Source organism: Acanthochromis polyacanthus, chromosome 3 (assembly GCF_021347895.1).
Source record: "Acanthochromis polyacanthus isolate Apoly-LR-REF ecotype Palm Island chromosome 3, KAUST_Apoly_ChrSc, whole genome shotgun sequence".
Classification (NCBI taxonomy): domain Eukaryota; kingdom Metazoa; phylum Chordata; class Actinopteri; family Pomacentridae; genus Acanthochromis; species Acanthochromis polyacanthus.
Genome location: NC_067115.1, coordinates 29,032,231 through 29,047,008, shown reverse-complemented (window position 1 = coordinate 29,047,008; position 14,778 = coordinate 29,032,231). Strand labels below are relative to the sequence as shown.

The 14,778-nt window shown below is 42.5% G+C and overlaps 1 protein-coding gene across 1 annotated transcript in view; it reads left to right on the top strand.

Annotated features, from left to right (window-relative positions):
- The window catches only part of bnc2 (basonuclin 2), a 96,321-nt gene that overhangs the window by 43,729 nt on the left and 37,814 nt on the right, over positions 1 to 14,778 (top strand). The window contains 2 exon segments of the mRNA XM_051945591.1: positions 5,997 to 6,099; positions 8,342 to 8,577. Coding sequence (XP_051801551.1) covers positions 5,997 to 6,099; positions 8,342 to 8,577 — 339 coding nt within the window.

Here is a 14,778-nt window from a genome sequence, read left to right as displayed (position 1 = left end):
CCCAACAGTAATCTGAATATATTTAAGCTTTCTTTCCCTGCTACTTCTGGCATTTCTAGGTGCTTGAAAGCTTGTCCAAATTATGATCTTTTTTTATTTTTGGGGTCCAACGAGCTCTAATGCTGCTACAAAAGATAAATTGTGCTGCAGTCGAAGCAGGTGAAAACAAAGTGCAGCGCCAAACATCTGAAACTTATGTTTCAGGTTTTCACAGACACAATATGTTCACACAGAACAATGAAGTTCAGATGCTCTTCATTGTTCACTCGGCTTTGTTAAATGTTTATTTACTTAGCTCGCTTCAATTCCAAACTGCATTTTCAAATTTGGCCCTCTTTAACCTCAGACCAAGTAGTTTACAGTATGTCACAAAGACGCCTTTAAAAAGTGCCAAATCCAAACATTATATTAGCATTTGTATATATTTTATCAGATTTGAGATACGTCTTGTGATTGGCAATAACTCTTCAATGTATCACATTTCATGCAAACAACAGATATGGCTGCGTCCATTTGTTAGACTTAAAGAAAGGAGAAAAAAGAGAGAAGAAAAGAGTGGGGGTCCCACGTCTCCACATGAATACATGAAAACACATGCTTCTCTTCTCCTTCTGTAATCCACTGGGGACTCACGCCCCATTTGGTTCCCATTAGCATAGCTCTGGTCGCTCTGCCCTGTGTCAAAGCCCAGACGCACAGCTGCACAAAGGACAGGGACCTCTGGCTCTGTGACTGCCAGCCGCCGGGCTCCAAACGAGAACTGACATGGAGGATGGGCCTTACACTGTGGGGACTTCAGCGGGAAAACAACCTCTATTCTGTGGACCACAGATTTCCCCCCGTATTGTATAACACAGTTACAAACTGAAGTCAGCACATAAGTGATTAATCGTTGTTTATTTTGTACCACTTTGTAAGGCAAGTAAGCTCTGTTTCAAGTCAAATCCAATGTATAAAATCAAACAAGCAAAGATTAGCCTTGGCATGAGGTATTTGCTCCCCTGTATTTTGTGGCATGCTGCGTCTGACTACAAAGACTTTCTTTATTCGGCGTGTTTTATTTGTCACCTGTTTCCAATATGGACATTGTGAAGTCCTGATCTATCTGACGGAGTCAGGGCCCATTTTATGACACGCAAAGCTGCTGTGCCTCTTTTCCTACACATGTTGGCTGCACATTTCTGGCAGGAAATTGACAGCATTTCAGCAGCTAACTCATGGATGAGATAATATCTTGTGGGTGGAAGAGAGGACAAGATGCTCCCAGTGTTTTACAGTGACCCTAAGCAGAGACAAATTTAAATCTGAAGCTGCTGCTGCAAAGACTCACACACATGCACACAGATGCGCACGTACACACAGGGTTTTCATTTAAATCTCGGCTTTGCTTAACTCACCAAACAAGAAATGTGGTCTGTGGCTGTGTGTTGAACATGGTAAAGGTTTCAATTAAAGTAGGAGGAACAATACCCACCCAGCATCCAGCAGCTGTCTGGGTTGGCTCCATTGTACGCCGCCGAGAGAGGATACACAGAGGCTGAAACAGACTCAGTAACTGGTGTTGAAGTGCTGTTTTTGGGGGCATTTAGTTACAATGTCAACCTTAAGAAACAACAGGGCAGTAATAGAGTTGTACAGGATATTAGTTTAGGATCTTCTATGGTTTCATAGGACATGTAGAGGCCACAGCAGTGTCTTTGTGACCTCTACATACGCTGCTCGGTTTTGGGTGGACTGACTTGCATTTATCTGCATTGATCTTGGACCGTCTTTCCCCGTCGATCTGTTTAAAATTACCTTGGAGCTGACTACAGAAGTCCACGCTGAAGCCATCTTGTTCTGCAGCTCCTCCTTCCTGCAGTTCCTCAGTCCATCTGTCCCACTAACAGTCTTTTAATTGAGAGTCCTCCCCAGTCTGATGCTGGCCATTGCTGACTGTCAGTGTTTATACAATTGGGCTGGGACAGGGACTGCGAGCCAAGCAAAACATCCATGAAACATCAAGCCTGCAGCTAAACAAAACCCAGCAGTGAGACACACACACTTGAGCCAGATAAGGGCTGAAAATGATGCTTTTCTGAACGCAGCTAGGTTAAGTTGTTGACCACTGCAGTAACACAGAAGCTGTGAGTGAGTGTTGACTGTTGTCTGGGTCTAATTTCTACAGCATTGTGGGATTTTCTTCACTAATCTAGCTGCTCCATTTTCTTGTGATTTACAAAGTCACACACACACACACACACACACACACACACGCTCTCCTCTGTCCTTTTGCTCACCATCGTCCTCTTTCGTTGCGAGCCAAAGAGGAAACCCTGGCGAGACGCTAGCGCAGTGACTAATGTTGTGTATCTGGCCGGGCCTCAGATAACACAGCCTCCTCCCCCGGCCTGCTGTGACAAATATGTGTGAGTGTAGCGGTGGGATCTGGGCCCAAGCCTGTCCCTGACCCAACCCAGGCCAGACACAGGTTAAACCACGGCCAAATGCAATCCAGATCTGCCACAGAAGCAGAGTTTGGAGAACGTGAGAATCATGAGAAGTCTTTGTAATTTTGTCTTTCTAGTTTCCTCTGACAAGCCACACACACACACACACACACACACACACACACACACACACACGAACTCGCATCTTTTTGATGATGTTGTTTTTGATGGCCATCTTTGACACATCTGACTGCTGCCTCTCTTCCGTCTGTAATCTTTTATGTTATCGCGTATGATCAGCCTTGATGCCGTCACATCACAAACACTTCTTCTGTTACTCGCCTCTTAACTGAATGTGGAACAATGCGCAAATTAATAAGAAGAAATAACAGGCACAGTCCGTCCCCTCCCTCCCCTTTTTCTCCCGTCAGTGCCTCCTCAGTTGAGGGGGCTTGCTGCTTTAATGCTTCTTAATGCTGTTGTCTGCTTAATGGGCCAGATATGAGAGGTGCTGCTAGCCGGCGTAATAAGTCAGTGATTAGAGGGCGCCTTGTCACAGCAGCAGCCCTGCAGACAGTGGCACGCTCTAATTGCCGTATTAGACGCCCCTTAACTATCTTGTCAGCTGTCAGACCCTGGCTCGTAAACAGCAGAGGTGCATCTGATATTTCCATTTGTTTATTTCCATCTTGTGCTGTTAGCGCCGCTGCACAGAGAGGTAATTAGAAAAGGCCTGAGTTGTGTGACTTCAGCGGGCTAAATTTGGCCACTCCAGATTAGATTGTGCAAATTCTCTACGCAAGGAGAGTTACGGTACATACTGTGTAAAAAGACACCAGAAAAAGAGGAGTTCATTTTAAAAATTGCTCTTCAAGTTTAAAGGTGGGTGACAGATAAAGAAAGAGACAAAAAGTGGACTAGTGTGTAAAAATGACTTGGGCAGCAAACTTTTTTTTAAGTGTTTCTAGTCTATAAAGTGCCAGTAAATTACAACCACTGCAATTTCCCAGATCCAAGAGTGAAATCTTCATATTGTGTAATATTACACATTTTGTCTGCACATCCTCTAATAACATCTATTCACGTTTGATGGGTACCAGTGAATTTAAGGGTATTTTTGCTTTACTTAATCATCAAAACTGTCACTGATTAAATTTCTAGTTCGAAGGTTTGAATTTTTAGAGAACAGCCTTTTGTGAGATCTAAATGTAGCTCCTGTGTAGTGTTAATTTAAGAGATAAGAATGTATCTTAAATACAAGCTTGACTATAGATTTGAAGGATTCAGGAGGAGAGCTTGCTAGTTTGTGGGTGACTTGCATCTGGACAGCGTAGGAATGTGCAGGTGAAAGGTCACACATTTGACCCTTTAAACGTTCACCAAAAGCCATGCCTGCTTAGTGTGAGTCCTTGAGGGGAGGAACACTGAACTCATTTACTGCACGTTCTTCTGGATTAGAACGTCAGCTCAGCGCAGAACGTATGTACGCTCCGGCTGACACATGGTGTGTAATCCTTACACACTGTGAGGCTTGCCATGCCCGCACCTGGAGAGCTTAAAAATGGTGTAAAGTCAAATAATCTCTGTCTCCTGTCTCACTCGGTGTCAGACTGCAAGGTGACATGGTTAGAAGTGGTGTAATTTTGTGTTTAATCTTGGATTAGCCCGTGTTCACTTTGACACCTCCGGTAACTAATCTGGTTTACAGCACCTTAGGGCGAGCAAGGAGGGATTCTGATAGATTTTATGGTCCCTTAGTAGATTAGTGGAGTTTTATATCTTGAATTACAGGATATTGGTGTAATCCACAGACTAGGTATATGTTATTTGCTCCTGTTAAACACCAGAATGTGCACATAAAGAGAAGAGCAGGAGTGCTCTGTTATTACTGCATTGACCTCCGTGCTGTGATGTAAAGGCTGATGTCTGCTGCTGATCCTATTCTATCTGGAAGCGCTGATTGTTTCTCGCATTGTGAAATATAGGTTGTTGGCACAGACATGGACTCCAACCTGCAGCCCTTTGTGTGCACGTCTGTGTCACATTACTGTCACACCACTGCCTCATGACAGAAACAGACAGACAATATGAGACAGTATGCTCAGCGTAGACTATAAATTCATAAAGTTTCATGAGCTGATAAGTACGGCTCTGGTGTGAGAACAAACTGTCGTTTTGTCATGGTGGTTCTCTTCTTGGGTCAGACTTTTGTGTCTGCAAATAGTGTCTTCATATTTTGATCTGACAAGTTTCCTTAGAACTGCATCATTTGGATTTTTTTCCTGATAAACATGGAGCCGCTCACAGCTATCAGCTATCCACTACACTCTATTTCCTGCCTTATGCTTTGTTGTTAGATTTTCTCTGTAATTTTATTGACTGCAGATTTTTCTTAACATTCTAAAGAATTAACACGTCGGAAAAACCCTCAGTCGTTCAGCATCGACTCAACACCACCCATGTGCACCAAATCTAAAACGCATTATTCTCTTCATGTACAATTGCTGTTTATTAACTTGTACACGACAGCATGCGTTCTCAGATTACATGGTAATGTTAAGAAAATGCGAGTTTGATTAAAAAAAGAAAAGTTGCATGAACCAATTCCAAGTTTTATTCCCTCGTAAGGTTTGCTGCACCAGTCCCCCTACAGCTGCAGATTCCCTTCAGGCAGTTTCATCTGCAGAAGTGTTACTATCTTTATTCATCAATTCATCTTGATAAAGAAAAATGTCTGATAAACAAAGGGCTGCCAATGCTTATTAAGATTCATGTTTCTAATTTCTTTTTGTCTTTGTTTCCCTCCTTTTGCCCTGTCTCTCTGTTTCTCCATGTCAGTGTGAAAATTTACAGCTTGCAGCTGCTGCACTCATTTGGATGATGAAGCTGTATTCATTTGTGCAGATTTCTGTCTAAAGCACACACTTTCTTCACACTCTACAATCTCTTCATTGTTTGAAGAATGAGAAACATCCTACGAGATCCAGTGAACTCCTGTAAAACTTACCTGAATGTTTGCTAGTTTTTTTTTATAAATCCTTTTTGAAGGAGTAAGCCTCAGCAGACGATGCATTGCGCTGTACTGAGTTGCCCTCGTCAAGTCTGGACACTTAACCTCTCACTACTAAAAGCTTTCCGGGGTCAGACTAAGTGCAGCTCCAGTGTTGAGTAATGGCGCCTCAGTCAAAACAAGTTACATTTCTGTGTTTTCGGGGAAGGGAAGTCCTTTGTTGGTTCACAATAACTCAGCAATAGTACTGTATAAGAAGAGGCAGAGTCACACATTGGAATCAGGTCATAGCTGGGAATTGTAGCCGCTGAGACTTATTCTTTGTGACAGTGGATGCAACGCTTGTTACGCTGTCATCACATCTTTAAGAAACAGTGTGGGCAAAGTATTGTGTTCAGTATGAAATGAATTGCTGTTCCTCAGCAGCCTGTGTCATATTCTAACCCTCTGCTTTTTATTCGTGTCTGTCAGCTGAAAACTGCTCTTTGGCTTTATTATCTGTCGTTTATACCCAGCCTGTAATTAATGTGGATTTCTTCTTTTTTTTGTCTCTACAGGCCATTCGCTGCACACTGGTGAACTGCACATGTGAGTGTTTCCAGCCGGGGAAGATTCACCTACGAACATGTGACCAGTGCAAACACGGCTGGGTGGCTCATGGTAAGAAAATTAATTGTTAGTGCAGCTGCTGCATCTAGATCTGATATAAATAAACATAATCACAGTTCCTTCACTCATAAAACTGTCTGTTCTTGCTACTGATTAAAAGGAGGTCCTGACCTTCATTTCTGTACTCAACATAGTAAATTATTATCGATGCCGGTAGCATGAATATTACTTTCATATCTGGCAATTGTAATGTGCTTTGTACAATTTTTGTCTTTCCTCTCTAAAACATATTCTCTCTGTGGGTGTAAATGTACTAAAATCCAAATCTTCCACAGCAGAAGGAACTTTGCTGTTCTTGTTTGCTTCTGTATTTTTTTTTGTTGCTTTCAAAGTCTTGTTTTTGCATCTTGGGGTAGATCAAAAAAAGAAAAAAAAAACACCACCACAAGAAAGATAGAGAAGCGAGAGACCACACCTTATGAGTTTTTCACGCGGGGTAAGAAAAAGGGAGAGCAGGCAAGAAAGTACAAAGAGAAAGAGGAGGGGGAAAAGATAAAAGAAAACACCTGTTTGGCTTGCGTCCGCACAAGAGCAGGCCACGGGCCCTTCAGCGGATCGCACAGGACCCCATTGACTATTTTTTAATCTCTCCCTCTGAACTGTCAGGCACCCATCTCTCCTCTCCCCCACTTTTCATTTCATGTCGGCATTGGCAGGGACTCTGACAAGTAGTTCTTCATTTTTTATTATGTTCGTGTCTGGCTGCGCTGTGTTGTCAGGCAAAGCCCTCGTCAGCAGGAAAAAGCCGTCCCAGGATCAGAGAGAGACCCAACCAGGTGTCACCCAGACAGGCAGCGAGGGAGGGAGGGAGGGAGGGAGGGAGGGAGAGATGTATGAGGTAAAGGAAGACAGAGGGACTGAGGCAGGGAGGAGGAGAGAAAAAGTCGACCAGGTGTCGCCCAGACAGCCAGAGAGGAGAAAGAGGTGACTGAGGTTGCAACAGGGGGGGTAATAACAACTGCACTATGCATTGTGCAGCTCGAGATCAAATTTTTATGCCCACAACTAAAAGCGTCCCTTATCTTATTGCTGCAGTTTGTTGTGGCAGTATGTAGAATGACCAGCAGACACTAACTCTGGAATCTTCTGGATGTTTTCTGGTGAAAAAAAACTTCAATGTACCCATTTTTTCCACTACACTACTGTTCAAAAGTTTAGAGTCACCCAGGCAATTTCACGTTTTCCATGTAAACACACTTTTATTCATGTGCTGACATAATTGCACAGTGGTTTTCTAATCATCAATTAGCCTTTCACCACCATTAGCTAGCACAATGTAGCATTAGAACACAGGAGTGATGGTTGCTGGAAATGTTCCTCTGTACCTCTATGTAGATATTCCATTAAAAATCAGCTAGAATAGTCATTTCCAAACTTATGAACGGTAATGCAACTCAAATCAGTGAAAGACATAACAGAAAAGTAGATTTTGTTATATTATGACTTAACAATACAGCAATGTACATGCAGTTTTAATTCTATTATTATTTTTAAAAAACTATTTCACTGAGAAATGTCCTTATTTTTTAAAGAAAAGCATTTTTTTTCAATGAAGATAACAGTAAATTAATCAGAAATCCAGTCCCAGTTGAATATGTTGTTTGCTTTACTGACACGGTTTACATGTAAGCACCTAGAATAAGAAATATGTTTTCAGGTCCCTCTGATTTCTTTTTGTGGGGATATTTCTGTCCATGTCATTTGTACAGCTCAGTGGAAAGAGTAAATGTGGGGAAAGAGAAAGTAAAGGAATGACAAGCAGGAAATGTCCCTCCAGCTGTGACATGCCCCATCATTCAGCCCTGTCCCTCTCTAAGTCCAACCCTACAGCCCTCTCTTAATTATACTGTACATAACCCTCATGAGAATATGTGATTACAGTTAACTAAGCAAGGCCAGTCACAAGTCAAAATGTATTGACATTCAGGTATCAAGTGTAATGCAGATTGGGGTCATGGTGGAGACAGAACAAGCAAATAGAAATGAAGATGCAAGGGCAGCGTAAACGTGAAAGAGCAGGAGATTAGATTAAACAGAAAGAATGGCCGATAATTACATTAATGCCTTTGCTTTTATCTGATAGATACCTCATGTTATCAGCTATGCTGACTGTGCAGTAGCCTGCGAGGGAGATTTGAGACGAGAAAGAAACTTGATAGTCATTAACCGGGCCTCTCTGTGTCTGTGTACGTTCTCTTTTCTTTCTCCCCTTGTCATTTGGTCATTCATGCAGCTCTGGACAAGCTCAGCACCCAGCACCTCTACCACCCGACCCAGGTGGAGATCGTTCAGTCCAATGTGGTGTTTGACATCAGCAGCCTGATGCTGTACGGCACCCAGGCCGTACCGGTCAGGCTCAAGATCCTTCTCGACCGCCTTTTCTCCGTGCTCAAGCAGGAAGAGGTTCTGCACATCCTGCACGGCCTGGGCTGGACCCTCCGAGACTACGTCAGGGGCTACATACTGCAGGTCAGTGACCAACACGTATGCTACAGCGCCACACGTGTAAAGCGCCATATGGGCCAAGACCAGATATAAGTGGTTCTCGGCATCCCCCCCACATGCTTTTATATTTGCCTGCAATTTTCAGTGAGTTTTCAAAGTGGGGATTATATCCACGGGGGTCACGACCATCACTTTCTCACCACGTGTGTCAAGAAATTTCTCTGACATTGCAGTAATTTTGAGAGGTATTGATCAAAAGCACAACAGTGACAATCTACACCACTTCAGTCCCATTGCCCATCCACTTTCTTCACATTTTCCCCGCTGTTACTGCTACTTCACGATGCTCCCTTTTCCTGCCCTGTCAACATTATGCCCCACTGCTGGAAAAAGGAAAGAAATTTTTTTTTTAAAAATGGAGAAAAATGTCACGCCAGCAAACTATAAAACCACTGTAGCACGTTTCCTCTCTCCAGTCATCCCTCCCTCCACCCTTCTCTCCCATATAATTGCAGACAGACACATTTCTCAATCAAAGGTACAGAGGTTTTGGTGTTGAAACCCAAACCAAAGTGTTCCTGAATGAATTAGTTAAGAGCGAGTGAACATGTGCATGTGGTTAGCTGTGTGTATGTGTGAGTGTGTGTACATGTGCTTATCTGTATGCATATATGGTCTAGTTTTCCAGGAGTGTAAGTGGAACAGCATGGTGACGAGAGGCTGGTTTGTATGTGGAAACAGCTTCTGTGAGTAAAACGCTCACCATCGAGTCACTTTCTCTGGAGAAAAAAAAAGAGAAAAAAATGCACACAAACACACAAAACAAAACAGCAGCTACATAGAAGTCAGGGAAGTGATGTTTGCTTGATACAATCTGTGAGTATTTTATGAAGAAATATAAATTAGGAAATGAAAGAGACTATAATATAATTACTAGAATAATCTAGTAGCTTGTTATATTTAAATTAGTATTTTTATTTTACAGTTTATTTAAATTACTTTGTACATTTTTTAATGAAAACAAGGCCTTAGCATCATTATTCTAGTGTTGTGCATTTTTTAAGTGAATAAGTTAATTGGTTACTCCAAGAAACCACCTTTTAAAATATCATAAAACACTCACAATCAGAAAACTTCACATTTTAGAAACTGAAACCTCAGAATATTTGCAATTTTTTTGCTTGATGAGACAACAATGTTCAACCAGTTTTCATTCAATATAGCCGTTACAGCAAAAAAATAAATAAATTTCATTATTTAATCCCAATATATTTTTCCTAAGAAAGCTGACCAAATGTTCCAAAAAGCTGCAGTGTGAGATCGCCTTGTATTGAGTAACCTTTAGAGTGCTGTGGTTCCCATAGTTGTAGCCTCTGTGTTTTTATCAGCTGGTTCTAATAGTCAGCTGGTGGGAGCACCGTTGCTCAACTGCTCAGCCTCATGTCACGCTACTGGCTAAATCCTCTAGATCTCCTCAGAAGGGCTTCAAAGGGGCCGCGGCCACAGAGAAGCAGCCAGTCACTTAAGGACAGTAAGTAGTCATTGTACGGCCCTATTAGCCTGTAAGTAGCTATGAAATTCAATCATCTTCCCCGAGCCTCCAGGCAACGCTTTATGTCAGGGGCGTGTTCCCCACCACTACGCTGCGCTAAATGAGAGATAAAATGAGGAGAACAGTATTGCAGATGATAGATAATAAGTTGTCTTTTTTTATACCCACGTCAGGGGACATTATTTGATGATAAATTACTTTACCGTAATCCTGGCAGTCAGGCTTTCAGACGCCTGCTCGCACCGATTCAGGATTTGAACAAAAGTGTTGAGGCCACGGGAGTAATGATGTTAATTTCTTGTTTAATGAGATATACTATAAATCGCCATAATTATCCAGCAGATACAATTACTATTTCTTAACTAATACGCTGCAAATGAGGCCTCTCGTTACTGTACATTTTACATTTTAATTGACGCTTCTGGTCGGTACGCTGTGTGTATGCGTAGGGGTGCCTTTGATTTTCTTCTTTTCTGATTGTACGTGACAGTGTGTTCCAGTGGTAGAGAATAGTTTGCAGTGAGTGACGATTTCAGTGTGTTTGCTGGGTTGCAGTGATGCACCAGACAAATCGGCACACTGAGCCGGTACCTGCAGCTCCTCCGATGCCTGACCACACGCTTACAATCTGACAAAAGGCTCCAGGAAAATGCTTCAGCATCCGTCTCCTTTACTGACCGATACGTTTTCCTTCTCTTTGTGGCGCTAGTTTTAAACGGGCTACTTCTTTAGCAGGCCCGTGGAGTCAAACAGTCACCCATAATTACTCCCTAGCCTGCTCCTTATCATCATTTATGCTCTTCCAGTGTAAATCACACAGCTCGCATGCTTGCGCACACACCAACTTTGGCTTTAGGACCCACCAGGAGCGTGTGGTTGTGTCTGCTAGCGTTTCTCTATGGATGTTGAGCTCTGTGAGTTATGTGCTCTCAGGTGGTGCAGAGCTCAGTGAAGGATTACAGCTTTACCAAGACTCATCTGGTCTGATCAGTACGCACAGTGAGCGAGCCAAACACCTACATACCTTATGTACGGTATACATTCATGCACAAGAATAGCTCGGAACAATCATTCATGTTTTGTTCATTCATATGAGAAGCAGCAGCTCATGTTGCATCAGTGCATTTATATACATTTGCTGTGAATATAATACCAGCTCTACTGAAGAAAATAACAGTACTCGTGCCATCAGAGCTTTTTAGTTCAAATTTACAAAAGATATCTGACCTGAATTTGTGAGGTAAAACTTATCCTCCACTCTCCTCTCCTGCCATTCACTGTATATCTAAAGTAAACACACCGTATAGGTGTGACTGGGTATATTTACACTCGGCAGTTTACCCCCATAATAGGCTCCTTAAACTGAAGAAATTAATCAATACCATTAAAAGTTCAATGGCATATCATGAGGGTAGAATTCTGATGCGTTTTGAAATATACATGGCATCAATAACCATTAACGCAGCACATAAAAGTATAAAACTAAAAACAATAAATAGTAAGTAGCAGGAAGGAGCATTTCGCCGCTGACAGATAATAAATCCAAACTTTAAAATATCTCTGAAATCATGAGAGATTTTCACCAGACAGTGATGACTAAAAGTTGTCTGTATCCGTGTGTGTAATGTTTTGTTTTTTACCCTTAACACTTCTTTATTTCTCTGCTATTCCTCCTGTATTCCCCCGACTTCAAGTTCAATCCGAGGCAATATGTGAACAACACAGACACATTTATTCGTTGCCAGAATTCCTTGCCCTTCACTTTGGCAGGACTTTTACCTTCTCCACTCCTCGGGCCTTCATCCTTTTCTCCCTCCCTCCTCTCCCATGGTTGTTTCCAGACAGACCCACGGCCAATGTGCACCAGATGCCCCCCTCACTCCACCCCAACCCGCAGCCTGTCACTGCTCACTCCTCTGTTCGATACCGACAGATGGAATTGCTATCAGTGCTGGCTTCTCTCTGTCTCGGCCTCTGTCTCCCACACTCCACGCTGTCTATTCTGTCTTCCTCTTTCTTATCCCTTACCAAGTAAAAAATAAGTCGAGAGAGAGAGGGAAAGAGTGGAAAGACTAAGAGAGAGAGACAGAGGGAGATAGAGCCTTTGCAGCCAACATGTGGGCCGAAGCCCAGGGTTTTCCTGAGCGACATTCTCAGTAATGTTCTGTCCTTGTAGAACATTGGGCTGCCTCCGCTTTTATGAGATGTGGTTTTCCTGACTCCACACGGCTTCCAGGAGACCCAGATGGAACCGCTAACAACCCCCACCACCGCCACGCAACCACACACACACACACACACACACACACACACACACACACACACACACACACACACACACACACACACACACACACGCGCGCTGTACACACACACACAAACAGTCTTAACCCTAATTGCACACACAATCGGAGGAATGCTTATTCAAACTATCAGGCACACACGCAGCCACAAAATCACACTCATCTACCCCAACGGCTCTCCGGCGCAGGGCTTTGTTTCAGTGGCAGATGGCTGTGCATAAGGTTGTGTTTAAAGTTAATAATACAGTAAAACAATCTCTTTAAATTTTTCTCTTTTTTTTTTTTGATATTTATCGACCTTCTCTGTAAATATATTGTTCCTGCGATGAGTACGGACATCGGAGTTTGAGGGCTGCAGGGGGGCTCATATTTAAAACAAAACGGAAAAAAAACTAGTGACTGTAATGTTGTACATGTGTACTTACACATGTGGAATATGGGATGTAATTACATGGATTAGGGTGCAACAGTGTTTGTGTAAGACAGGAAACCATTTCCAGTCGCAGGTGGGTCCCGAGGCCTTAGCAAAGGTACCAACTCGGCTTCTCTGTGGCGGTTTACAAAGGTATTTATTGAGTTAGAGTCACATTTCAGAATTTCTGTCTTATTTTTTTCTTCTTCCCTTCCCCCCCCCCCCCCCCCCCCCCTTCGTTTTCTGTCTCTCATTCTGTCAACTGTGAAGGTCACCATATCTCTTGATCCTCGCCTGAGAAACTTCCATTTTAGGTAGTCAGGCTCCGTGCAACAACTTTTTTTTTTTGGACACAATCCTCTCCTCCAATCTCCTCCATGCGGCACACTTGTAACCCCTATTTTCCTCCTGTCCTCCTCTCCACCCTCCATCACCTCCCAGCGCCTCCCCCTTCTTTCGGAACCTGTTTTCTGTTATCACTACTTAATGCCTCACCCTGGGAGATGGACGGGGGAGAAAGCATTCTCCTAAGGTGGAAATTCTTATGTTCATATGGTTATGATTTGGTGGGGAGGTCAGGCTCGATTTTTGCTGGAAGGCTTACGGTTGGCTCTGCGCTGGCCGTGCTGGGCTCCAAACACTTCAAAGACGGCCGGTGTACTGAATCAAGGTGATTCTTACCCCCTCTGCACACACACACACACACACACAGACACACACACACACAGACACACACTTGTCCTCCTCAGTGCTCTTAAAGGTGTCTTCTTCCTTCTTATTCTCAATCACTCACCTCTTAGTAAGCTACAGATAAAAGGATGTGATTTCAGATAAAAGGATCAGTCAGAGAAAGGTAGCTGAGCATTATCAGCGAGGCATTAAAACTCCCACCATTTGATAAGATAGCCAATTGTATGTAAAATGAAAATGCAATCAACCAGGCGCGCATCACGTCGTAATAAACAATCTGAAAAAAATCATGTAACATTTGCAGAAATTAAAAGAGCTTCTTCACTGTCACTTTTCTCACGGCCTGCTCAGCTCACAGCCAGCTCCTTACACAAGTCCTGCCCATGCCAAATCCTCAGTCCCTCGCTCTCGAATCCTGAACCCGAGCCTCAAATGAATCCAAGCTGGAGAAGCAAGGTTATGAGCAGGTTACATTGTATGCAGGAATTTGGAAATAATTCCCCTTATATTGGATTTGGAAGGTCGTCTGAATTTTACCATAGATTCAACAAGGCCTCACAAGCTGCGGGTTGAAATTGGAGGGGGGGAAAAAAATTGTGATAAATAATGATATGAAACCTTTTTTTCGGTTTGGTTAAACGTAGTTTTAATCTAAATTATCAGGCGACGGTTGAGAATAAAATAGCTCCTGAAGACAGTCATGTATTTGTTGCTTTTGTTCATGTGCTTTGTTGTTAGAAAACGTTGTGAAGGTTACTGAATGTGTTCACTTTAATAAGAGCTCTCTTTCTGTGTTTTTCTGTTTATTTGGCTGCATAAAGCCCTGCAGTGACAATTAGCTGACTGTATGGAATTCATCCTATTTTTGAGATTCATTTTAAAAGTAATAAGGTAATATCAGGTAATAATGCAAGATCATGTCCTCATGTTTGGGTGTCATGCATTCACATGTTTTATCTTATTTTTAATATACGATTTTACATTGCTTTCATTTATAATGTCATCTATTTCTTCTGTATGTTCTCTGCTCTATCCATATGTGGTCATTTTCTCCCTCTGGTTTAATATCTCTAAAGCTGTCTGCACTGTCACCACTTAGTCAATTCTCTGTCTTTGGCAGAGATTTAAGGATGTTTTCTCAGAGCGCATGCTCTGGTCTTATCAAGTACAGTTCTGTGCTGTTTTTTTATCTTTACATTGCTGTTTCTAAGTAAATATATCACTACAGCAACAAAAATTCAAGATTTTGGAGCACTCTTCTCATTTTT